At 37.7% G+C, this 26,793-nt stretch overlaps 1 protein-coding gene across 30 annotated transcripts in view; it reads right to left on the minus strand.

The window, feature by feature from the left end:
• The window catches only part of EIF4G3 (eukaryotic translation initiation factor 4 gamma 3), a 346,931-nt gene that overhangs the window by 133,050 nt on the left and 187,088 nt on the right, over nt 1-26,793 (minus strand). For 17 of the 30 annotated variants that reach the window (XM_045063902.1, XM_045063894.1, XM_045063889.1 and 14 more), the window contains 5 exons: nt 23,985-24,005; nt 22,952-23,131; nt 22,269-22,383; nt 4,758-4,855; nt 2,698-2,820 (listed from right to left, as the gene is read on the minus strand). In XM_045063902.1, coding sequence (XP_044919837.1) covers nt 2,698-2,820; nt 4,758-4,855; nt 22,269-22,383; nt 22,952-23,131; nt 23,985-24,005 — 537 coding nt within the window. The remainder of the gene's footprint in view (nt 1-2,697; nt 2,821-4,757; nt 4,856-22,268; nt 22,384-22,951; nt 23,132-23,984; nt 24,006-26,793) is intronic. The other 13 variants (XM_045063898.1, XM_045063890.1, XM_045063895.1 and 10 more) reach the window with 1 other exon arrangement.

Raw genomic sequence — 26,793 nt, forward strand, 5'->3', positions numbered from 1 at the left:
AGGTATTTACTCTTATTTAATGGTACAATAACTCTATATGGTAGGCTTCGTTTTCCTCATTTTTTTTTTTAATGTGGAAAATTAAGGCTCTGGAAAATTAAGTTATTTGACTAACATTACAAAACTGAGTGGTGGAACTGGGACTCAAAACCAAGAATGTTTGGTTCTGAGCCAAAGCTTTTAAATCCCTCCCCTATATTATCACACCATTAACAGGTTTCTGTGATCCAACACCTTTGAACCCGAGTTGTAAGTTTGTCCCATTAGGTCACTTCTGTGCATTCATAAGTCTTTGTATACACTCCACAGGAAAGCCAATCATATATTAGTAAGTGTCCTCTGTCTCACTTAAGATGCGGATGACCTCAATGACAGGGAAAGGCTTTGCTATTCATGGCACTTGCATTGGTACTTAAGGCAGATACATGATAAAGCCAAAGCAATACAGTACTTACTATTCAAACATAAATTCTAATGCAGAGGGTTGTCTCATCTGTGGTTTTAAATTAACTAGAATGTGGTGCAGGAGTTATCTAGCATTAGACCACAGCTGCAAACTAACAATCTTTAGGGTAAACCTAATGGGTTTTCTTAGGCTGGCATAGTGCTATTTGTTAGTAGAATTAGCCGTCAACATTTAAAATGTGCAGATTTTTTACATAAATAAGGATCTCTAGCTTCCTTTGAAATACTGGGCCAACATTTTTACATAATCTAATAGTCAGGAAGTAGTAACTGCCTATTTTACCCAGGGATGTCTTCTCCCACTCTCTGTGCACCATTCTTTATATATTTCCAAAATTAAAGCCAACAGTCAGTTGCCATCATCATGTTTATGCGGTGGTTCTTTTTTTTTTTTTTTTTTTTAAGATTTTTATTTATTTATTTGACAGAGAGCCTGATGCGGGGCTCCATCCCAGGACCCTGAGATGATCATGACCTGAGCCAAAGGCAGAGGCTTAACCCCCTGAGCCACCCAGGCACCCCTATGCAGTTGTTCTTAAAAGGAAAACAGAATGCTTCTAGTGCCTAGATCTTTGCTAAAAAGCTATGTGTGCATTCCATGAATTTCATGCATTTGGAAAGGCTACACATTAATAAATGTGGTTTTTAGTGCAAATAACAAAGGAAACTCAGGCTTCAGGACAATATTACACATCAAAAAGTATTACCAACATTATAATTATTGACTGGTGGCCTTTATCAATTAAAAGCATATATTTAATGTGCTTTATGTTTACACAAACACATACACCTGTTTTCATTCAAGCCTGCGGTCCCTGATAAAAAAATAGAGAGCAAAAGGATCTCTGTAGCTAAGGGTAACCAAAAGAAGGTAGGATATCAAGCTGGTAATATTAAAGAAAAACAAACCATAGGGAATTAAAATACAAAAAGATATACTAAGACATATATGATAGAGAATTTGAACACAAATCAACAGAAGGTTGTCAAGTATATAGGCTGAAAGTAGTAATATTTTAACTAATGTGGGAAAACAGAGATCAAAATTTAACTGCCCTATGCAACACATTCCAGGTTTTTCTGTAATATGCTTTTACCTAACTGTGCACAAGCTTCAATGCATATAAATGCTACCTATATCATGTTCACTCACAGGGAGGAAATTAAATAAACTCACACATTTTCAAGGGACTCTAAACTCAGCCATGTATTCGTGATCTCAATTTTTAAGAACATTTTTAACAAATTTTTTTAACCTGTGCTACTAATATCAAGTCGATAATCCATCATTCTAAAATATTTAATCATCCCTATCACTTGTTCATAAACTGGGTCCTGAGGAATACCTCAAAATCAAGCCACAAAGAGGGAAGCAAGCAGCCCCTACTCCTTAATAACTTTCATATTTTCTGTCTTATACGCTGAGCTCTCAGTTTAGGTATTTTAAAGCTTTGAAAATCACTCATCTCCTCCGAATGGTTTTTCAAAATTTAAAACGATCAAGTGATGAAATCAAAATCCTGGCAAATTCAGGGACTTTCAGCCTCTACTACAGTTTACTAAACTCCAGTTCTTCCTGGAATGTCTTGATTTCTAAAAGCAAAAAAGTGAACTATTAGAAGACCATGATAACTACATTCTGCAAAGGAATTAAAAGGTGCTTAGCTGACAGAATTTCCCAATACCCCCATGTAAATAATTAAAGATGACACCCTCCAAGCAAAAAGCTCATTTATATAGTCCTAAAAGGTAAGAGGGATACCTAAAATACATCCAACTGTGCTCTGAGTTACATAGGCACTTGCCCCAAACAATACTGTTAAGTAACAATGTTTAAATTTTCAACCTTAAAGTTTTCACGAACATAGTGTGCAGCATTTAATTCCTACGGCTTCATACTGAAACATGAAATACTCAATTACTGATGAGGTTTCCATAGGAATAGCAGCTCCTTTTGGTATCATGCAATAGTTCATTAGGAAGACTGGCAGCAGCTATGCTCTGAATGTGGAGACAATACATAGAAATATTACCAGTAAAAATCTGGAAGTTATAACAATTTGTAAAGACAAAGAACATGTCTGCTTAAATATCATTTAGATATTCAAGGCTATGAGACAACTGATGGACATAAGAAGTACAGAGAGTGGCTAGAGAAAAAAGAAGAGCCCAGCAGAGGTTAGCGAACAAATAAATACACAGTGTCATCCCTCACGGTTCACTCTGTCTTACCTGAGGAGGAGTAGGTGTGGAAGTGGGTCTCCCTATGGGAGGAGTAGGATTTCTGCTGCCACCTCCAGACATAATCTCCTCTGTTATGTCTTTCCCTCCCTGGTTTGGATCCCGAATTCTTATCTATAAGGTCAGAATAAGATGGTATATTGAGAGATGGGTATCTATGTGGTACATTTATAGGCATAAACTGGGAAATCTATCAAATGTTAAAGTTGATAATCACCACATCTGACTTTATTTCAATCACAGAACCATACGGGGTCATTCAAAGAAGTTTGGGACATTACATTTGACTTGAACTAATTAGAATAACATGCTAAAATTAGACCCAGTTGGTTGAATTTCTGGATCAAAACGGCAAAATATTAATGCTTGTCTTGTAAGCACTGGCAAGTTCACTGATTTTATTTACAATGCTTAACATAAGATTCATAAATAAAATCATTTAAAAATATACATTACTCTGTAGAAGAAAGCTTTAGGGGTTGTAAATGGTTCTCTAAAAAAATGAAAAATGCACAGATGCTGGTAATTAGAATAATTTATGTTGCAGATACCTTACATATGTATATAAGAATGTTCATTTCAATAGTGGCTTTCAAGCAAAGGCAAAGAAACATGCTCAAGGCTGATCAAGAATAAGTAATTAAAAAATATGGTACATCCTTACATTAAATACTAATCAGCCAATAGAAAGAATAAAGTACATCTACATGTATTGATATGGAATGACCATCTACATGTATTCGTAGGTAAAAAGCAATGCAGAACAATGTGTATGGTGTTCTTTCAATTTTTTAAAGGCTAGTTATGCTTATAGATTTCAGTGGAAATGGTGCTGCAAAGGAGACAGAGCACTTGGTTCTAGGCCTTCTATCCTATGACAGTGCTGAGACCTAAACTTCTGCTATCACTACCTCCAGAGTGAAACCAAGGTAGCCCTGGATTTCTAGAAATGTCAAAGCATTCGTTAATAAAACCACCTGGATCTAGAAACTGTTTTGGGAGTTCTTCAGTAAGATTTCTAATATCAGCTATTTTTTCAGATACAGAAACCTGTCTCTTCTACAGTTTTAAATATTGCTTCTCTTTCATTTGTTCTACTTTCTTTTTCAGCTACATCTATTATGTTTTCCATTTTCATCATCTTCTTTATTAATGTTTCTGCATGCTGGGTATTCTTCACATCTAACATCTACCATGCTGTTTCAACATTTCTAAAGCATACTTTCTCAACTCCAGTATTCTCATACATGGGTATGTCCTGCTTATTATGATGTGTGCACAAGAAATTTGTTTCTGGTAATAAGAGAGCCAAATTTTGGAACCTTATTAATTTTTATTAAATGAGAGTACTTTCAAGAGTACTGAATGCTATGGTATCTCTCCCACATATCTCATCCTTGTGAATTCCATTTGACGTGTCCTAATGGGTAAGATATTGCAAGCCACTCTTCTATAGGCTCTACTACAATGTGAATTTTATATTACTGCACTCTAATATTCTTGGGCCTGACTTACTAGACAGAAGCAAAGTCCCTGTAACTTCCTAAAAACACAATACATTTTCTAAATTCTGCTATTTCTAAAAATAAATCTATTCCACAGGGAGGATTTTTCTTATTGTCCTTAACACCTTGGTCATTTCCACTTGTGCTGTTTTTCCCCTGTAAGTTCATATTTGAATGTAGAGCTGATTAGAACTGAAGTTAAAGGACAATAATCACTATGTGAAGATAGAGCTCAAATTTCTTCCACTTAGTAAGATCTTAGGGGACTAAACTCTCCCAGTTATAAAGAAGGCACATTCTCATCTAGCATAACTAGCTCAGTGCTAGTTGTTTGAAGAATGATATTAAGCAAATGGTTCTTGTAACTTTTACTTATTATGTCCATACAAACTGTCTAGGTCTAGCAGTAAGGATCTAAGCAAAGAACAAAAAATGGCAGTCATTTGTGAACTCAGATGAAAAATTATTACAGCTGTGGGTAAACTTATTTAACAAGGGAGAGGACATTTGATTGTAAAATAAGAAAAGTTAATAAGTATCTCTTACGGTTTTTTTCTCTCTCTTGGCTGGAGGGGGCTGCTGCTGCGTAGGCACTATGATTGGTGCTGACTGATACACTGGCTGACTTGGGTAAAAAGGCGTTCCTAAAGAATTAGAAAAAAAAATGAATAGCATTCAGTTATTTTGGCAACCATTATAAGACTACTAATGGCACTGTGTCTCTGGACAATCAGTTAAAACCATAAGTGACTCTTAATCTCACAAAACAAACTGAGGATTGCTGGGGGGAGAGGGTTAGGGAGAAGAGGGGTGGGGTTATGGACATTGGGGAGGGTATGTGCTATGGTGAGTGCTGTGAAGTGTGTAAATCTGGCAATTCACAGATCTGTACCCCTGGGGATAAAAATATATTATATGTTTATAAAAAATAAAAAATTAAAAATAAAGTAACAAAAGCATTCTTCTTAATCTTCTCTAACCATTAGCTCTCTTCTATTTACTGAAGTACTCAAGGAATGATTCCCAAAAACTCAAGAACACCTAACTCTTTGTCAGCATCCAATATGAAGACAACTAAATAAACAACTCCTGCAGACTGCCACCAGAGTCACCTTTCAAAGAAACAAATCATATTATAGCACTACTTTTAAAAAAATCTATTTTGGGGGCCTGGCCATTCCCTCCAATGTGATTCTCAAGCAAGGATCTGTGTGAATACGTTTTGTGTGGGGGTTTGGTCACAGGAAGGAGAATACATACGATCATCTTATGGAGTGGGAGTAATCTGATTCTTCTCCCTACTTACAGAGAACCACTGTCATAGGGAACCACCCTTAAGGCTTAGAAAATATCACACTATTGAAGCAGAAAAAAGATGAAGAACAAACAGCTGAAAAATAAAGTCTAATACTAGGAGTCCAGGTTCCAGGGTTTTAACTACCTTATGTACCATTCTCTAGCTCCATACCTTTGCTCTAGCAAAAACCTATTACCTACTTCTATCCCTTGAGTACATGAATTTTTTCGACATTGTTCGTACCTTTGACTCCATTGTCCTTCTACCTGAAATTATCTTCTTCCACCCACCCCTTGGACGCTTAATGAACACTTTCTTAACTTTTGAAAGTTTGGCTATTGTTGCAATTATTATTAAGCCAGAGTACTAATAGAAGAGGTGATGAGAAAGGGTCAAATCCAGATTTGCTGACAGAGTGGATGTGACTATGACAGAAAGAAGTGTCAAGGAAAACTCTTCAAGGTTTTTTGTTGCAGCAAGTGTAAGAATGACAATGCTATTTACTGTGCTATTTCTTTACTTAGTGAGATGAGGAAAACTAGACGAAGAGTAGAGTTTAGGGCATAAGAGTCAAGAGTTCAATTTCAGACGTGTAAAGTTTAAGATTCTTACTAGACCTTCAAAGGCAGATAGCAGCAAGTAGGGAGGAAGAGACACAAGTCTGGAGTCAGAGAATCGGTATCCATTTTGGAATTAGTGGAGTATGAGGTAACTGAGGAAGTTAGTACAAATAGAGAATGAACCCAAGGATGAAATTTTGGAGCACGTTATGTTGTGCTTATAGAGATTATATATATATATATCTCTTATATATAGAGATTATAGGTATATTAAAAAAAAACCTAGCAAAGAAGATGAAAAAGAAAATCAAGGCAGTGGTTGAAGTAAAGAGAAGGGTTCAGGAATGGGGAGCATGCATAATTATGTAAAATGGCATTGAGAGTCAACCAAGATTCAGCAAAGTAGAATGCACATGTGACACTGACAAAAGTTATAAGGGTGGAAGGGCAGGAAAGTGGATCCTGATTAGGGTGGGTTCAGAAGTGAATGAGATGGAAATAAAGACAGCTGAACATTCTTTTCTTAAAATTTTGCTATAAAGGGAAGCAAAAAAGTGGTTGGGTTTTTTGTTTGTTTGTATCCTGTATGCCAAAGGGACTAATCCACCAGCAGAGAGAGAAAGAAAATAATAAAGCCAGAAAGAGAGAAGAGAACAGCTAGAGTAATAGCCTTAAATGTGTACATGATGGGATCCAGTGAATGAGCAGTACAAGCCTTTGGTAGAAACAGTGATGGTTGAGTCATGATAGCAAGAAGGAAAAACATGAAGGTATAGGTAGGTAGTTAATAAAGGTAAAATCCTTGGTACTTTAGTTAGGAGTCAAATAATGTTGGCTCTATTATCACTGTCATCATCATCAACAAACCATCTCTGCCTTCATAACGTCTTCAAGAGGTAATTTCTTGGAAGCAGTACCACATTTGCAGGTACCAGAATTCTGCAGGTCTCAATCAAATCTGGAGAAGGTTTAAAAAGGGGGCATGGCTAGGATTTCAATGAATTCAGGGTAAAAAGAGAAAAACACCTTATTAGCCATACTTCTGGTAGTGCATACACTAGTCTCGAAGTCAAGCTTAAATAGGTGATTCTATACTACCCTATACTACCCTTACTAGTTCCAAACTCAGAAAACAATCCCCTAAAATCGGTTTCAAATGCTGCTAGACAGGCAATACAGTCTGCTCTCTTTGCCATATTTTTTAAACTGAGTGACATAAGATCCAAAAGGTGAATCATCCTTTTAAGAAAAAAAATCAGATTGTTCTAATGAAACAGTTTTGATTCAACACGACTGGGGTAGGGATTTGCATATAATATAATACACAAGCAATAAATATCAGCTGAATAAATCTGGTAGCAAAAGATATCTTAATAATGGGGGGGCGGAGTCAAGATGGCAGAGAAGTAGCAGGCTGAGACTACTTAAGCTAGCCGGAGATCAGCTGGATAGCTTATCTAAAGATTGCAAACACCTGAAAATCCATGGGCGGATCAAAGAGAAGAACAGCAATTCTGGAAACAGAAAAACAACCACTTTCTGAAAGGCTCGGTGAGCTCGGAGCGCAGCCGGAGGTTAGGCAGACGGGAGTAACTGGGCGCTGTTCTCTGAGGGCGCACTGAGGAGTGGGGCCCTGGGCTCTTGGCTCCTCCAGGCCGGAGATCAGGAGGCCGCCATTTGTATTCCCGTCCTCCGGAACTCTACGGAAGCGCATAGGGAACAAAAGCTCCTGAAAGCAAACCCTAGCGCATTACTCACCCTGGACCCTGATAAGGGCGGAGCAATTCCGCCTGGGGCAAAGACACTTGAGAATCACCACACCAGGCCCCTCCCCCAGAAGATCAACAAGAAATCCAGCCAAGACCAAGTTCACCTACCAAGGAGTGCGGTTTCCATACCAAGGAGAGCAGCAGAATTCCAGAGGAGGAGAAAGCAAAGCACGGAACTCATGGCTTTTTCCCTGTGATTTTTTTTAGTCTTGCAGTTAATTTGATTTTTTTCTTTTTCACTTTTTGTTTTTTTTTTTCTTGCCTTCTGGTAAGTTTTTTTTAACTTTTACCTTTTTCTTTTTTAACGTTTTTTAACTAGTTTATCCAATATATATATTTTTTCTTTTTTATATTTTTCTTATTTGTTTTCTTTTTTTAAATTCTTTTCTTTTCTTTTTTTTTTCTTTCTTCCTTTTTGAACTCCTTTTTATCCCCTTTCTACCCCCTCAAGATTTGGGATCTCTTCTAATTTGGTTAAAGCATATTTTCCTGGGGTTGTTGCCACCCTTTTAGTATTTTACTTGCTCCTTCATATACCCTTATCTGGACAAAATGACAAGACGAAAAAATTCAACACAAAAAAAAGAACAAGAGGCAGTACCGAAGGCTAGGGACCTAATTAATACAGACATTGGTAATAGGTCAGATCTAGAGTTCAGAATGACAATTCTCAAGGTTCTAGCCGGGCTCGAAAAAGGCATGGAAGATATTAGAGAAACCCTCTCGAGAGATATAAAAGCCCTTTCTGGAGAAATAAAAGAACTAAAATCTAACCAAGTTGAAATCAAAAAAGCTATTAATGAGGTGCAATCAAAAATGGAGGCTCTCACTGCTAGGATAAATGAGGCAGAAGAAAGAATTAGTGATATAGAAGACCAAATGACAAAGAAAAAAGAAGCTGAGCAGGGACGCCTGGGTGGCTCAGTTGGTTGAGCAGCTGCCTTCGGCTCAGGTCATGATCCCAGCGTCCTGGGATCGAGTCCCACATCGGGCTCCTTGCTCCGCAGGGAGCCTGCTTCTTCCTCGGACTCTGCCTTCCACTCTGTCTGCCTGTGCTCACTCTCGCTTGCTCGCTCTCTGACAAATAAATAAATAAAATCTTTAAAAAAAAAAAAAAAAGAAGGTGAGCAAAAGAGGGACAAAGAGCTACTGGACCACGAGGGGAGAATTCGAGAGATAAGTGACACCATAAGACGAAACAACATTAGAATAATTGGGATTCCAGAAGAAGAAGAAAGAGAGAGGGGAGCAGAAGGTATACTGGAGAGAATTATTGGGGAGAATTTCCCCAATATGGCAAAGGGAACGAGCATCAAAATTCAGCAGGTTCAGAGAACGCCCCTAAAAATCAATAAGAATAGGCCCACACCCCGCCACCTAATAGTAAAATTTACAAGTCTCAGTGACAAAGAGAAAATCCTGAAAGCAGCCCGGGAAAAGAAGTCTGTAACATACAATGGTAAAAATATTAGATTGGCAGCTGACTTATCCACAGAGACCTGGCAGGCCAGAAAGAGCTGGCATGATACTTTCAGAGCACTAAATGAGAAAAACATGCAACCAAGAATACTATATCCAGCTAGGCTATCATTGAAAATAGAAGGAGAGATTAAAAGCTTCCAGGACAAACAAAAACTGAAAGAATATGCAAATACCAAACCAGCTCTACAGGAAATATTGAAAGGGGTCCTCTAAGCAAAGAGAGAGCCTACAAGTGGTAGATCAGAAAGGAACAGAGACCATATACATTAACAGTCACCTTACAGGCAAAACAATGGCACTAAATTCATATCTCTCAATAGTTACCCTGAATGTTAATGGGCTAAATGCCCCTGTCAAAAGACACAGGGTATCAGAATGGATAAAAAAACAAAACCCATCTATATGTTCCCTCCGAGAAACTCATTTTAAGCCCGAAGACACCCCCAGATTTAAAGTGAGGGGGTGGAAAAGAATTTACCATGCTAATGGACATCAGAAGAAAGCAGGAGTGGCAATCCTTATATCAGATCAATTAGATTTTAAGCCAAAGACTATAATAAGAGATGAGGAAGGACACTATATCATACTCAAAGGGTCTGTCCAACAAGAAGATCTAACAATTTTAAATATCTTTGCCCCCAACGTGGGAGCAGCCAACTATATAAACCAATTAATAACAAAATCAAAGAAACACATCAACAATAATACAATAATAGTAGGGGACTTTAACACTCCCCTCACTGAAATGGACAGATCATCCAAGCAAAAGATCAGCAAGGAAATAAAGGCCTTAAATGACACACTGGACCAGATGGACATCACAGATATATTCAGAACATTTCATCCCAAAGCAACAGAATACACATTCTTCTCTAGTGCACATGGAACATTCTCCAGAATAGATCACATCCTCGGTCCTAAATCAGGACTCAATCGGTATCAAAAGATTGGGATCATTCCCTGCATATTTTCAGACCACAATGCTCTAAAGCTAGAACTCAACCACAAAAGGAAGTTTGAAAAGAACCCAAATACATGGAGACTAAACAGCATCCCTCTAAAGAATGAATGGGTCAACCGGGAAATTAAAGAATTGAAAAAAATCATGGAAACAAATGATAATGAAAATACAATGGTTCAAAATCTGTGGGACACAAGAAAGGCAGTCCTGAGAGGAAAATATATAGTGGTACAAGCCTTTCTCAAGAAACAAGAAAGGTCTCAGGTACACAACCTAACCCTACACCTAAAGGAGCTGGAGAAAGAACAAGAAAGAAACCTTAAGCCAAGCAGGAGAAGAGAAATCATAAAGATCAGAGCAGAAATCAATGAAATAGAAACCAAAAAGACAATAGAGCAAATCAACAAAACTAGGAGCTGGTTCTTTGAAAGAATTAATAAAATTGATAAACCCCTGGCCCGACTTATAAAAAAAAGAAAAGAGAAAGGACCCAAATAAATAAAATCATGAATGAAAGAGGAGAGATCACAACTAACACCAAAGAAATACAAACTATTATAAGAACATACTATGAGCAACTCTACGCCAACAAATTTGAGAATCTGGAAGAAATAGATGCATTCCTAGAAACATATAAACTACCACACAACTGAACCAGGAAGAAGTAGAAAGCCTGAACAGACCCATAACCAGTAAGGAGACTGAAACAGTCATTAAAAATCTCCAAACAAGGGCGCCTGGGTGGCTCAGTGGGTTGAGCCGCTGCCTTCGGCTCAGGTCATGATCTCAGGGTCCTGGGATCGAGTCCCACATCGGGCTCTCTGCTCAGCGGGGAGCCTGCTTCCCCCTCTCTCTGCCTGCCTCTCTGCCTACTTGTGATCTCTCTCTGTCAAATAAATAAATAAAATCTTTAAAAAAAAAAAAAGGGGGGCGCCTGGGTGGCTCAGTGGGTTAAAGCCTCTGCCTTCGGCTCAGGTCATGATCCCAGGGTCCTGGGATCGAGCCCCACGTCGGGCTCTCTGCTCCACAGGGAGCCTGCTTCCTCCCCTCTCTCTCTCTGTATGCCTCTCTGCCTACTTGTGATTTCTCTCTCTCTCTGTCAAATAAATAAAATCTTTAAAAAATAAAAAAAAATCTCCAAACAAACAAAAGCCCAGGGCCAGATGGCTTCCCGGGGGAATTCTACCAAACATTTAAAGAAGAACTAATTCCTATTCTCCTGAAACTGTTCCAAAAAATAGAAATGGAAGGAAAACTTCCAAACTCATTTTATGAGGCCAGCATCACCTTGATCCCAATACCAGACAAGGATCCCATCAAAAAAGAGAGCTACAGACCAATATCCTTGATGAACACAGATGCGAAAATACTCAACAAAATACTAGCCAATAGGATTCAACAGTACATTAAAAGGATTATTCACCACGACCAAGTGGGATTTATTCCAGGGCTGCAAGGTTGGTTCAACATCCGCAAATCAGTCAATGTGATACAACACATCAATAAAAGAAAGAACAAGAACCATATGATACTCTCAATAGATGCTGAAAAAGCATTTGACAAAGTACAGCATCCCTTCCTGATCAAAACTCTTCAAAGCATAGGGATAGAGGGCACATACCTCAATATCATCAAAGCCATCTATGAAAAACCCACCGCAAATATCATTCTCAATGGAGAAAAACTGAAAGCTTTTCCGCTAAGGTCAGGAACACAGCAGGGATGTCCATTATCACCACTGCTATTCAACATAGTACTAGAGGTCCTAGCCTCAGCAATCAGACAACAAAAGGAAATTAAAGGCATCCAAATCGGCAAAGAAGAAGTCAAATTATCACTCTTCGCAGATGATATGATACTATATGTGGAAAACCCAAAAAACTCCACTCCAAAACTGCTAGAACTTATACAGGAATTCAGTAAAGTGTCAGGATATAAAATCAATGCACAGAAATCAGTTGCATTTCTCTACACCAACAGCAAGACAGAAGAAAGGGAAATTAAGGAGTCAATCCCATTTACAATTGCACCCAAAACCATAAGATACCTAGGAATAAACCTAACCAAAGAGGCAAAGAATCTATACTCAGAAAACTATAAAGTACTCATGAAAGAAATTGAGGAAGACACAAAGAAATGGAAAAATGTTCCATGCTCCTGGATTGGAAGAATAAATATTGTGAAAATGTCTATGCTACCTACAGCAATGTACACATTTAATGCAATTCCCATCAAAGTACCATCCATCTTTTTCAAAGAAATGGAACAAATAATTCTAAAATTTATATGGAACCAGAAAAGACCTCGAAGAGCCAAAGGGATATTGAAAAAGAAAGCCAACGTTGGTGGCATCACAATTCCGGACTTCAAGCTCTATTACAAAGCTGTCATCATCAAGACAGCATGGTACTGGCACAAAAACAGACACATAGATCAATGGAACAGAATAGAGAGCCCAGAAATAGACCCTCAACTCTACGGTCAACTAATCTTCGACAAAGCAGGAAAGAATGTCCGATGGAAAAAAGACAGCCTCTTCAATAAATGGTGCTGGGAAAATTGGACAGCCACATGCAGAAAAATGAAATTGGACCATTTCCTTACACCACACACAAAAATAGACTCAAAATGGATGAAGGACCTCAATGTGTGAAAGGAATCCATCAAAATCCTTGAGGAGAACACAGGCAGCAACCTCTTCGACCTCAGCCGCAGCAACATCTTCCTAGGAACAACGCCAAAGGCAAGGGAAGCAAGGGCAAAAATGAACTATTGGGATTTCATCAAGATCAAAAGCTTTTCACAGCAAAGGAAACAGTTAACAAAATCAAAAGACAACTGACAGAATGGGAGAAGATATTTGCAAACGACATATCAGATAAAGGACTAGTGTCCAGAATCTATAAAGAACTTAGCAAACTCAACACCGAAAGAACAAATAATCCAATCAAGAAATGGGCAGAGGACATGAACAGACATTTCTGTGAAGAAGACATCCAGATGGCCAACAGACACATGAAAAAGTGCTCCACATCACTTGGCATCAGGGAAATACAAATCAAAACCACAATGAGATATCACCTCACACCAGTCAGAATGGCTAAAATCAACAAGTCAGGAAATGACAGATGCTGGCGAGGATGTGGAGAAAGGGGAACCCTCCTACACTATTGGTGGGAATGCAAGCTGGTGCAGCCACTCTGGAAAACAGCATGGAGGTTCCTCAAAATGTTGAAAATAGAACTGCCCTATGACCCAGCAATTGCACTATTGGGTATTTACCCTAAAGATACAAACGTAGTGATCCAAAGGGGCACGTGCACCCGAATGTTTATAGCAGCAATGTCCACAATAGCCAAACTATGGAAAGAACCTAGATGTCCATCAACAGATGAATGGATCAAGAAGATGTGGTATATATACACAATGGAATACTATGCAGCCATCAAAAGAAATGAAATCTTGCCATTTGCGACAACATGGATGGAACTAGAGCGTATCATGCTTAGCGAAATAAGTCAAGCGGAGAAAGACAACTATCATATGATCTTCCTGATATGAGGAAGTGGTGATGCAACATGGGGGCTTAAGTGGGTAGGAGAATAATCAATGAAACAAGATAGGATTGGGAGGGAGACAAACCATAAGTGACTCTTAATCTCACAAAACAGGCTGAGGGTTGCTGGGGGGAGGGGGTTTGGGAAAAGGGGGTGGGATTATGGACATTGGGGAGGGTATGTGCTTTGGTGAGTGCTGTGAAGTGTGTAAACCTGGTGATTCACAGACCTGTACCCCTGGGGATAAAAATATATGTTTATAAAAAATAAAAAATTAAAAAAAAAAGATATCTTAATAATGGGGTTAAACACAATTAGTAAAATATCAAGTAAACTGTGGACCCTAGCAGAGTGGGACTTCTATCCTACCAAATAATGGTTATCTTTTATAAAATACTAATTCAACTTCTTATATAGTCAGAGACGTTTAAAAACATTTATTTTATTCTATTAAAAATGGGAATAACTTTTACATACCATTTACTAATTAGGTATGTTACATGCTGTCCCTGACCTCTTATGCATGGAATGTTGCAGGTTTATCTGGATTAGGGGTATGTCAACTAAAGCCAACAGGCTAAATCCAGAATGAAGTTTTATTGGAATACACCTATATATAGTATTTTATCTGTTACCTGTGGCTGCTTTTTCACTAAATGGCAGAGTTGAATAGTTGCAACAGAGACCATATGGCCTGCAAAATCTACAATATTGCCCTTTATAGAAAAAGGGCTAAACCTTTTCTTCCCCTGATCCCTGTTCTCCATTGGTGGTTCATCAAACCCCAGTCTATACAAAATGTGTCAATGATATATAGCAAAATTGATTCAATAATAAGCACAATAATAAAGCACCACATTACTATACTAACACACACAAAGTTACAACTATAGGCTTGCTAATTTGACATTTTGGAAAGGTCTGTTACTATTTTGAAATTAATTCAGTCTTGTTCCTTTGTTGTTCAAAATGCCTTCCTATATGAAATGCTGCTGACATTAAATAACAGTTTTCTTTGAAAGACTTTGTGGCAAAATTAAAAAGGGAATAGTTCTGTATGTTTCTTCCCTTATTTTACGGTACTTTTTAAAAATTTTATTTGACTAGGATATAGAAAAATTTGGGAACCAGTGGTCTGGTCAATATTTACATTTGTTCTCAATGGTAAAACCCCAAAGACAAACACAAATATCAAACAAATGCACTTCAAGAGCCTAAAAGGCAAGAAGAATATCTCAACATTTATATCCTACAAAATACCTACCACATTGTCTTATACACTGTAGGTCTTCCAAAAACCTACCAAAACTAAATTTTCCCACAGAAACAATATAAAAATAGCAGTTAAGTATGCAGGTTGGCACATTAACATCAGTTTATCCCATCCCAGAACAATAATGTTAGTATACAACCATATCAACACAGTAATTTTTTGTTGTTTTTTTTAGATTTTATTTATTTATTTGACACAGAGGGACAAAGTGAGAGAGGGACACAAGCAGGGGAAGTGTGAGAAGGAGAAGCACGCTCCCCACTGAGCAGGGAGCCCAACATGGGGGGTCGATCCCAGGACTCTGGGATCACGACCCAAGGCGAAGGCAGACACTTAAGGCTGAGCCACCCAGGTGCCTATTCACAGTATTTTTTTAAAAGATTTATTTATTTGAGAGAGAGAGAGAAAAAGAGCATGAGCAGGAGGGACAAAGGGACAGGGAGAGAGAATCTCAAGCAGACTCTGCACTGAACACAGAGTCCAATGCAGGGCTCAATCCCAGGACCCCAAAATCATGATGTGAGCCGAAACAAAGAGTTGGTTGCTTAACAAAATTACAGTAGTAACATTCCACTGAACACATACTTCGGACGCCAGAAAGTTTCCCACTTAGACACCACGGGTAATAATGAATGAATCCCTCAGCTCTTAGGAGCTGCTGAATAAGGCACCCAAGCCCCCACAGAGCTCAGAAAAAGTGCAAAAAAAATATGAAAGGAGGAGGAAAAAAATCACACGGTACAGTGAGAAAAAGGGAGAGTATACTGGTTTGAAACAAAGGAGAATGGCGCTTTTTTTTTTTTAAAGATATTATTTATTTGTCAGAGAGAAAGAGAGAGAAGGAGAGTACAAGCAGAGGGAGAAGGAGTCTCCCCACTGAGCAGGGAGCCTGATGAAAGACTCGATCCCAGCACCCTGACATCATAACCTGAGCCAAAGGCAGATGCTTAACTGACTGAACAACTCAGCTGTCCTAGAATGGGATCTTTTAACGATGTAAATTCTCACTCTTTTCTTTTTCTTTCTCAGTATCACTGTCGCTGTTAACTGTATCTTTTTGCTCCCAAACCCAAATTTTCACACCTTGGGCCATCACCTCTAGCATTTGCTGAAAATAATTTCAGTCTTCATGAGGTATTTTCTGATACAAAAGGCATCAAAATATTTAAGAAACACTGATGAGAGAAAAACTGAAAAGTGACATTGATTAAATACTACTCATTAGTTACTTTTCAATACTATAAAACACTCCAAGAATTATAATGTATTAACAGGATTTTATGATGTTGGTTACTGAACTTCAGTAAGGATAAAAACATTCTTTAAGAATCATTGTTCAAGATTAAAACTGAATAGAGGAGTAAAATATTATTACCCTAGAGTAAACTGTAAGCTAAGCACAAAGGACTAAGACTTCAGCAAAACAGACTGTCCAACTCACCAACTCCACCATTAGGGCAGGAAGGAAAAAGACTAGGATTCTTTCCTTACCAGTTCTGCCAGAGGAAGGCCCTCTGCCCTAGAAGAAAGGACTGCTGTGCTTTAGAACAGAGAATTAGGATTCCATTCCTTAAACATGCTTTTTTTTTTTTTTTAAGATTTTATTTACTTATTTGAAAGAGATACAGCAAGAGAGAGAACACAAGCTGGGGGAGTGGGAGAGGGAGAAGCAGGCTTCCCACTGAGCAGGGAGCCTGATGTGGGGCTCGATCCCAGGACCCTGGGATCATGACCCGAGCTGAAGGCAGAGGCTTAACGACTGAGCTACCCAGGATCCCCTCCTTATACTTGCTTTTAACCTGAACCCAAGATTGGGAAGAAGAGGAGGAAGAGTAAAGGGGGACAAGGATCAGAGAGAAATGAAGAACTGGGAGTGGAAGGGTAAGAGAAGAAGAGATTCCAAAACGAGAAAACAGGAAGGGGGATGTTTATGTCCTCTAGACCGTAAGGCCAGAATAGCTGCCCTGAGGTGGTAAAGCTGAAGGACCTATAACTGATGGGAACTATTGGATCACAACTTTTAAGTCTGATAAAAGCATACTAACTAATGATAAGCCTTAAAACTAAAATATCTGTCCAAATAATGAAAATAATCTAAGCCTATCAGTAGAGGACTGGATTATACATTGTGATTCATATATGATCATGTATGATTCATTCACCTAAAATGTAATGTTATGTAATTTGAAATTCTATAGGTAACGAAATGGAAAGATGTCCATGAATATATTGTGAGATAGGGGAAAAAATAACAGAAAGATTTAGAACATTATAAATAGTATGTGACCATTTATATTAAAAACTTGTTTAAATATAAAAGAAAAAGTATATATTAAGCTATTAAATCATTATTTCCTTAGGGAATGGAGAAAGGGAAAAAACTGGCTACTTCAACTTTATACATTCCATATTATTTGTATTTTTCTCACTAACTTGTTTACTTTCATAATGAAAAATTATTTTAAATTGTTTTTCCTCGTCCCAGCCTCAGCAATCAGACAACAAAAAGAAATAAAAGGCATCCAAATCGGCAAAGAAGAAGTCAAACTATCACTCTTTGCAGATGATATGATACTATAAGTGGAAAACCCAAAAGACTCCACTCTAACTCTGCTAGAACTTGTACAGGAATTCAGTAAATCAATGCACAGAAATCAGTTGCATTTCTTTATACCAACAACAAGACAGAAGAAAGAGAAATTAAGGAGTCAATCCCCTTTACAATTGCACCCAAAACCGTAAGATACCTAGGAATAAACCTAACCAAAGAGGCAAAGAATCTATACTCAGAAAACTATAAAGTACTCATGAAAGAAATTGAGGAAGACACAAAGAAATGGAAAAATGTTCCATGTTCATGGATTGGAAGAACAAATATTGTGAAGATGTCTGTGTTATCTAAAGCAATCTACACATTTAATGCAATCCCTGTCAAAATCCCATCCATTTTTTTTTCAAAGAAATGGAACAAATAATCCTAAAATTTATATGGAACCAGAAAAGACCTCGAATAGCCAAAGGGATATTGAAAAAGAAAGCCAACGTTGGTGGCATCACAATTCCAGACTTCAAGCTCTATTACAAAGCTGTCATCATCAAGCCAGTATGGTACTGGCACAAAAACAGACACACAGATAAATGGAACAGAATAGAGAGCCCAGAAATAGACCCTCAACTCTACGGTCAACTAATCTTCGACAAAGCAGGAAAGAATATCCAATGGAAAAAAGACAGCCTCTTCAACAAATGGTGTTGGGAAAATTGGACAGCCACATGCAGAAAAATGAAATTGGACCATTTCCTTACACCACACATGAAAATAGACTCAAAATGGATGAAGGACCTCAGTGTGAGACAGGAATCCATCAAAATCCTTGAGGAGAACACAGGCGGCAACCTCTTCGACCTCAGCCGCAGCAACTTCTTCCTAGGTACATCGCCAAAGGCAAGGGAAGCAAGGGCAAAAATGAACTATTGGGATTTCATCAAGATCAAAAGCTTTTGCACAGCAAAGGAAACAGTTAACAAAACCAAAAGACAACTGACAGAATGGGAGAAAATACTTGCAAAGAACATATCAGATAAAGGGCTAGTATCCAAAATCTATAAAGAGCTTAGCAAACCCAAAGAACAAATAATCCAGTCAAGAAATGGGCAGAGGACATGAACAGACATTTCTGTGAAGAAGACATCCAGATGGCCAACAGACACATGAAAAAGTGCTCCACATCACTTGGCATCAGGGAAATACAAATCAAAACCACAATGAGATACCACCTCACAACAGTCAGAAAGGCTAAAATTAACAAGTTGGGAAATGACAGATGCTGGCGAGGATGCAGAGAAAGGGGAACCCTCCTACACTGTTGGTGGGAATGCAAGCTGGTATAACCACTCTGAAAAACAGCATGGAGGTTCCTCAAAAAATTGAAAATAGAGCTATCTTATGACCCAGCAATTGCACTACTCGGTATTTACCCTAAAGATACAAACGTAGTGATCTGAAGGGGCACGTGCACCCGAATGTTTACAGCAACAATGTCCACAATAGCCAAACTATGGAAAGAACCTAGATGTCCATCAACAGATGAATGGATAAAGAAGATATGGTATCTATATACTATGGAGTACTATGTAGCCAAGCCATTTGCAAGGACATGGATGGAACTAGAGGGTATTATGCTTAGCGAAATAAGTCAAGCAGAGAAAGACAACTATCATATGATCTCCCTGATATGAGGAAGGGGAGATGCAACGTGGGGGTCTTGGGGGTAGGAAAAGAATAAATGAAACAAGATGGGATCGGGAGGGAGACAAACCATAAGAGACTCTTAACTCTCACAAAACAAACTGAGGGTTGCCAGTCTATAAGTGATAGAAATAAAGCCAAATACATTATAATACTGTATATACAAATCAGAAAAATATTTCCCTACCAGTCAACTCATTTATATTGTTTCTATATATACTGCAGTAGTATTAAGAGCAATAAAGAAGGCTGGCATAGATTTACAACACAATTGTAATGACAACATTTTGTGTCAAAAAATTATGTAAAGTGTAAATAAACAGACTAGAATTCAGTGAGAAGCCTTTCAAAATGATTTTGTGAATTAGAAGATAGAATTGCATAAACCTGGTGATTCACAGGCCTGTACCCCTGGGGCTAATAATACATTATATGTTTATAAAACAAAATAAAAAATTAAAAAAAAAAGATGATACAATTGCATTCCCATTACAACTTGGGATTGAAAGAGAAAATTCTGTGGATTTTAGCATGCTTTCTCTGCCAGTCAGTTTCACTTACAGGTTTTCTATTCAATAAATTCTTGATGATACCAACTGTCAATTTTACACTTAAAAAGAATTTTTATTGGGGATGCCTGGGTGGCTCTGTCACTTAAAACATCTAACTTTTGATTTTGGCTCAGGTATGATCTCAGTGTCCTGGGATTGAGCCCCATGTCAGCTCTGCCCTCAGAGGAGAATCTGCTTGTCCCTCTCCTTGGACTCCTTTCCCTGCATGCTCAATCTCTCTCTCAAATAAATAAAATGAATAACTAACTAAAATCTTTCTTAAAATGGAAAAAAATTGTAAATGGATTTAAATTAAAGAATAACTACAAAGATACTAAATGGTATGAAAACCCAGAGTTCAAACTAACTTCAAGGGGCTCACAAGGGATGCCAACAGTACTGGCAACATTCCACGTCAAAGAAAATATCAAATATTTCCTAGTAAAAATACAACTTCAGTAAAACCATTTCATGACATTATGAAGTGTATCATTTTGCAACTGGCAGTCTCACAAGCAATAGTAACCAAGTTGTAAAAAAACGGTTTTCCCAGGGCTCCTGGGTGGCTCAGTCGGTGAGCCTCTGCCTTAGGTCCTGGATCCCAGGGTTCTGGGATTGAGTCCCCTACTGGGCTCCCTACTTGGCGGGAAGCCTGCTTCTCCCTCTCCCGATCCCACTGCTTCTGGTCTCTCTCTCTCTCTCTGTGTATGTGTGTGTGTGTCTCTCTCTGTCAAATAAATAACTAAATAAAATCTTAAAAAACAAAAACAGAAAAAAAAAAAAGGAAAAGTTTTCCCTTTTCTAGAAGTAGTAAAACCAGGTAACACTTGGTTCCTTGGCCTGTTTCACCTCAAAACCTAAGGGAAATGTTCTTGAGCTATTCTAATGCCAATTAATTCTGATGTAAAGAACTGAGACACTAAATCTCAATGTTAGGAGATTGGTGAGTGGATACCTATTTATCTAAAAGTAGATTATACTGGGGTGCCTGGGTGGCTCAGTGGGTTAAAGCCTCTGCCTTCAGCTCAGGTCATGATCCCAGGGTCCTGGGATCGAGCCCCATATTGGGGAGCCTGCTTCTCCCTCTCCCTCTGCCTCTGCCTACCTCTCTGCCTACTTGTGGTCTCTGTCTGTCAAATAAATAAATAAAATTTTTAAAAATTAATTAATTAATAAAATAAAATAGATTACACTATCTTAAAAGAACAAGTTAAAATTTTAATATGTCCTTACTGGTAGCAGAAAAGATCAATGCTTAGTGAATCCTAAAGTTTAATTTTTCAAGAATTTGCTGATTTTAACTCTTAAAATTCACGTTCTATATAATAAACCAAGTATAATATGTGCTAGAAATTTATGGAATAAGTCATCTTAGTACTGGTTCACAAAGTATAAACATGTCACTTATTTCTCTACATTAAAAACATTTGTGATTTTTTTAAGGCATTTTCATTTCACTAATTCTCATAACCTTCCTATGACACAGATCTTATCACAATTTTGCAGAAAAGGAATCACAGAAACACTGAATTATACTCAGGCATCCCACTCCAATACCTCATCACTATTTTAGGTGTTAGAGATACCAGAGTGAACAAAACAATAAAATTCATTGTCTTTGTGGATACTATATTCTAGCAGGAAAATGTTAACAAACATTTTGGTAAATGGTGTTAAATGTTTGGAGAAAAAGAAATCATGGAAGGGAGATAAGTTATAACTGACCCTTGAACAACACACGCATCAGGGGCACCCTCTGCTCGCCTGCATGCAGTCCAAAATCCATGTATAAGTTTTGAAGCCCCAAAATCTTATCTAATATAGCTTACTGCTGACTTAGAAGCCTTACCAATAATGTAAACAGCTAACAGATATTTTATGTTATATGTACTACATATATATATTCTTAAAAAAGCCTTAAGCTAAGAGATAGGTAAAGTTTTTAAAGAAATTGTAAGAGAAAACACATTTACAGTACCATACTGTATCTATCAAAAAAATTCATGTTTAAGTGATCCCATACAGTTCAAACCTGTGATATTCAACAGCCAACTGTATATTTATTCCATCAGCAAAAATGCAATAAAAATCTAAGTAATTATGAGTTGGTTGCAGATTCAGAACCTTAAGACATGGGTTCTTTGCAACAGAATTACCAGCTCTTTCAGGTGGTGTCATTAACTAAATATAGTTCTATAATACCCTTTCCGTGTAAATCACTCCCTAAAAAGCTTTTGATTCAGAACTGTTTGCACATTTTATTTAAAAATTCTTTATACCACTAAAACCTCACTGACTGAACTGATCAACCAAACACAAAAACGAACTAGCAGGAATTCCTCCATATTTCATACTTACCGTAAGCATTGGGGAAGTCCCCAGGTCCTGGTCCAGGATAAAAAGGCCCTGGCCCTGGCGGCTGAACTGGATACTGTTGTGGGGGCCCAACATAAGGAGGGCCACTATGACGGTACTATAAAAGAGAAATTAAAGATATTTATAAATAATATGAAGATGGCTTACTATTAAAAAAAAAAAAGTTTTTGTGTGTATAAGACAATTACTGAAATAAGGTGAAAACTCTTGGTTAAATACATTAAAAAATGCTTGCCTGCCATCAAGATGCAATGAGGATGAAGAGAAAGATGTGCAGTAGGTAAAAACCTTACAGCACATCAGTGCACAGACAGACATCAGCTTGCTGTAAAATTATTTCAGGCTGGTAGCTTTCAATGAAATTGAATGTTATCACAGGAAGAGCATAATTACTGAGTCTGTTTTAGAGCAGATGGATATGGGAAAGGGATGGGGTAAAAGCAAGAAAATAAAAATAATTTCTCAAACATCTTAGAAAAATGGAAGAGAAATATTTCCTTACAATATTATGGAAAATGACAAAATGGCCAGACTTACAGCCAACAGAAAAGTTCACATACCACTAAAAACCAATGCCATCACCCACCCTTCCTGCTTCCTCTGATGAGAATTTGGGTTAATTCCCACTCTATTGCTGGACCGCACAAACCTGAGCGATACTTTACCTGTGGAATACAGTACTGAGGACCCTGGGGCACTGGGTACGGCATGGGCAGATGGTTAACCATCATGATGTGCTGATTGGCCTGATACACTGCAGTGGGTGTCTGTGCACCAGGACGAATGGAAGGACTGCTGTTCGGGATGGTAGCTCTAGGAGGCTGTATCTGAGGCCTCTGAAAAAACTGAGGAGGGGAGAAAAAAAATATTTATTTTTTTTACTAAGGGGAATGTGAAAATTTTACTATCTTGAGCTTTCTCCTTTTGTCCACTAATAGAAATTTTACCAACTGAATTGGAAATATAATATACACAAAAAGAGGCTAAACTGCATGTGGCTGGGATCACTAAAAATATTCTATACTAGAATATTTTTAAGGCAAGTTTTGATCAGTGCTATCACATATATGAAAACAGTCAGGCACTCTCACTTTTAAAATGAGGCCTCAGCTATCTTAAACAAAAAATTATATGCCATAATTATTAATTTTAAAATGTGATAAAATAACAAAAGGAGTAGCTTGTGTTTCTCTAAAAGTTGTTCTACTATATAAAAGTACTTATATTAAAAATTAAAAGCAATCCCCTAAAAAGCTACCATTCAAGTAATTTATAAAATATTTCTAGACATAAAGATTTTCATCTCAGTCTATCGAAGTCAAGTTAAAAGCAAAACTATCAGGAGAGTTGTCACATGCCGATTTATTACATGAAGGGAATGGCCTTGCTTTTCTAAAAAGTGGCAACCCCATATTAAATTGGACCCAATTTTGCTTTCTTGAATAGTTTGCAATAAAAGTGGAAAATTTAGACAGACTTAAGAATGGTCTGGAAGGAGAAGAACTCAAATTTATCAAATGGCAGCCAGTACCTGTGGTTATTTATGGCTCTCACTGCAGGCTTAAAAGCCTTGAAACAATATACCAACAATAAATTCTCACCGTGAATGCATGTATATTCACCAGCAAACAATCAATCTCACTGTAATAATAAGGGAACAGAGTAATAAAGAGGCCATGCAGAACCAGTAGTTGTTACCTGGATGGGTCTGAATCCTCCCTTCAATTAGGAAGCAAGAAAGCAGCAGGAAACAGAAAGAAAGCCAATGGAAAAGCTTATAGATCAGTAGGAAGGGGTAGGACATAGCATGCAGCTCAACAAAAATATCTTTCTATTTAGTAATAATAGGAGAAGAAGGAAGATTAGAAAATCAGAATGACAATTCTCCACTTGAGAATTCAAGGACACATGGAACTGAAGAACTGAATCACACTTAATATAAATAAATACAGTGGCAAAAATATTCTTATAGTAGCTACAAGTTATAACAGCTTGAAAGGATATGTCTGTTTTTAAGTACAGGTGGGACTGATTCCTGTTCTTGGCTCTACAGACACCCATTATGTGATTTGGCATTAGTTATTTAGCTTCTCTATGACCCACCATCTTTAATGGAGAAAATAGTTAATAATAAAAGTGCCATTCATTATTTTAAAGTTTGCAAATGTCCTAAGAAAAACTAAACTTTTCAAAATATATCAGGCCCATCAGGAAAGAAATCTGCTCTTCTCAATTAACACGGCATATAAGAACCCACTTAAAGCTTTAAAATGGGGAAACATAAAACTAGTCTTAAAATGTGGTTTAGCTCCAAAATTTCTTAAGTTCTCTCACAATTCCAGACATGAATACTGATTATGATTGGTCCAAATAAAGCAAGGATGAGCTTTGACCTTTGGGCCCACTCAGGTCTTATCCTGCCTTACTTACTCTTAAACATCAAGTCACCTACACATAGTAGAAGAAATGACTTTTTATTTTGTGTTGTTTGGAAGAATTAGGATCCAACGTCCAAGGCTCATCCCCATTCGGCCTTCATAACCCAGGACAAAGAAAGCCCTAAAAAGAGTAAGTCACAGAAGTGCAATAGGCAGTACAGCAGGAGAATGGAGTGGATGAGGGAACCAGATGGGAAAGGCCATAAAGAGCAGTTGATGAAGATGAAAAGAAAGTACAAGCAGCAAAGCTGGGCTGGACCACCCCAACAACAATAGTCTTGCTGTTATCTCCACTGACACAGTTTTGGTGACAGACACAAGAATTCTGTTGGCTGCAACCAAGAACATGAACTAATAAATTTTGCATCCTACACTTCACCTCTCTTAATTACACAGCAGACAGAATGTATGTGAGTTGTAAACACAATTCATGAATGAACTTAAGCATTTTTATAACTTGGTTAATATGAGAGGAGCCACAAAACTGTTACAGGCCTCAGAGAGAGGACAGTCATTCATCTGCTCAACTTAATGAGCATTACAACATGTTGGATGCAGTGGACAGAAATCTTATTCCTGTAAGATCCTCTTCCACCAACTCTAGAGGGCAGCCAAGACAAAGAGAGTCAAACAAAGAGGTGATAATCCACTGTAGTTACATTATCACCAAATTTTCTAAGAATATTTACTGCCTAGTGCACTGAAGAGGCATGGTGTTACTAACTTGTGCAGAGCAAGGAAAGCAGATATGGGCAAAGTTTCTCCACAATTTTAACAGTTTACTGTATGTGAGTCCTTCTCCTGGCACTAGTTTCCAATTCCTCTGCTGGGGTTTTTAACGCCCTGATTACGACAGTTGAGAATACAGCTTATTCAAAGAGGATTCAGAAGCCTATTTTCTTCAGTAGTTTAAAAAAAAGAAATAAACAAGTGTTTCTGATGATAGTGCTAATATTATCATACAGCTGAACCCACAAAAACACAAAATTTATGGTTATGTGGACATGCAATATTTCTTATAAACTAAGACTTCAGCTTTAAAGCAGTGTAGGAGAGTGTATTCACATATGCATATTAAATAACACTGAAGCTTGATATAGCACTTACTAGCTACCAGATACTACTCCAATTATTTTCCACATATAGTAAATTATTCTTAAAACACACCTCTAAGGCAGGTAGTATTATTAACACCTCCATTAGATACATGGAGAAATTGAGGGACAGGGAGATTAAGTAACTTTCTAAAGGTCTCCCACCCATAATTTAATAAGTACAGTCAGATTTAGGTGTATAAACTTTAACTGTTACACACCCTACTTCTCATGAAATGGAACACCCCTCATATTTTCAAACAACTGTTGACAGTCAAAAGAAATTTTTTCTAAGGCCCAAGGGATGTGGTGAGACCTTTATCCAAGTGCACTAATGGGCGGCATATCCCTCAATCGTAACGTTCCTGGTAACAACAATTACTTCACAAAATTCATGCTTATTATACAGGAAAATAAATTTCTTCTACTTACAAGACTCTAATTCTCTATCTCCCTTAAAGTAACTGATAACTGTTCATATGCTTTTACTTCCTCCGTACAACATTTAACAGACCTTTTACTCAAACTCACTGCCCAAGAATTTTATAAGGACAGGCTGTCTGGAGCTAATTTTTCAACCTTAAGAAGTTCCCTCCCTTCCTCATTCTCCCTTTCCCCTTCCCCCATACAGGAGATTCTACTATCTATAAGACTAAAAAAGGTGTAATGACTGGAAAGGCAAAGAAATAAAAAGAGAATGTACTAAAGAAATAAATAAAATAAATAAAAAGAGAATAAAAAATGAATGTACTCTCTCCTAACCATTCAATTGTAAATTTAGAGTTAGATTTAATAGTGGTACAAGAAATTAAAAATCTGTGGGTGGGCATGGCAGCAAACTACATGTGAATGTGAATGGTCCTTCCCAAACTGCTTGCAATGTTTCTGAATCCCTTTTCCTCTCCACTAATCAAACTCTCTGGGATGCTAGATGGAAGGACAGTACAAGCCATTTAGTCCAACTACATACCTAAA

The sequence above is a fragment of the Mustela putorius genome, unplaced genomic scaffold, assembly GCF_011764305.1.
Source record: "Mustela putorius furo isolate JIRA1106 unplaced genomic scaffold, ASM1176430v1.1 tig00003853_pilon_pilon_pilon, whole genome shotgun sequence".
Lineage (NCBI taxonomy): Eukaryota > Metazoa > Chordata > Mammalia > Carnivora > Mustelidae > Mustela > Mustela putorius.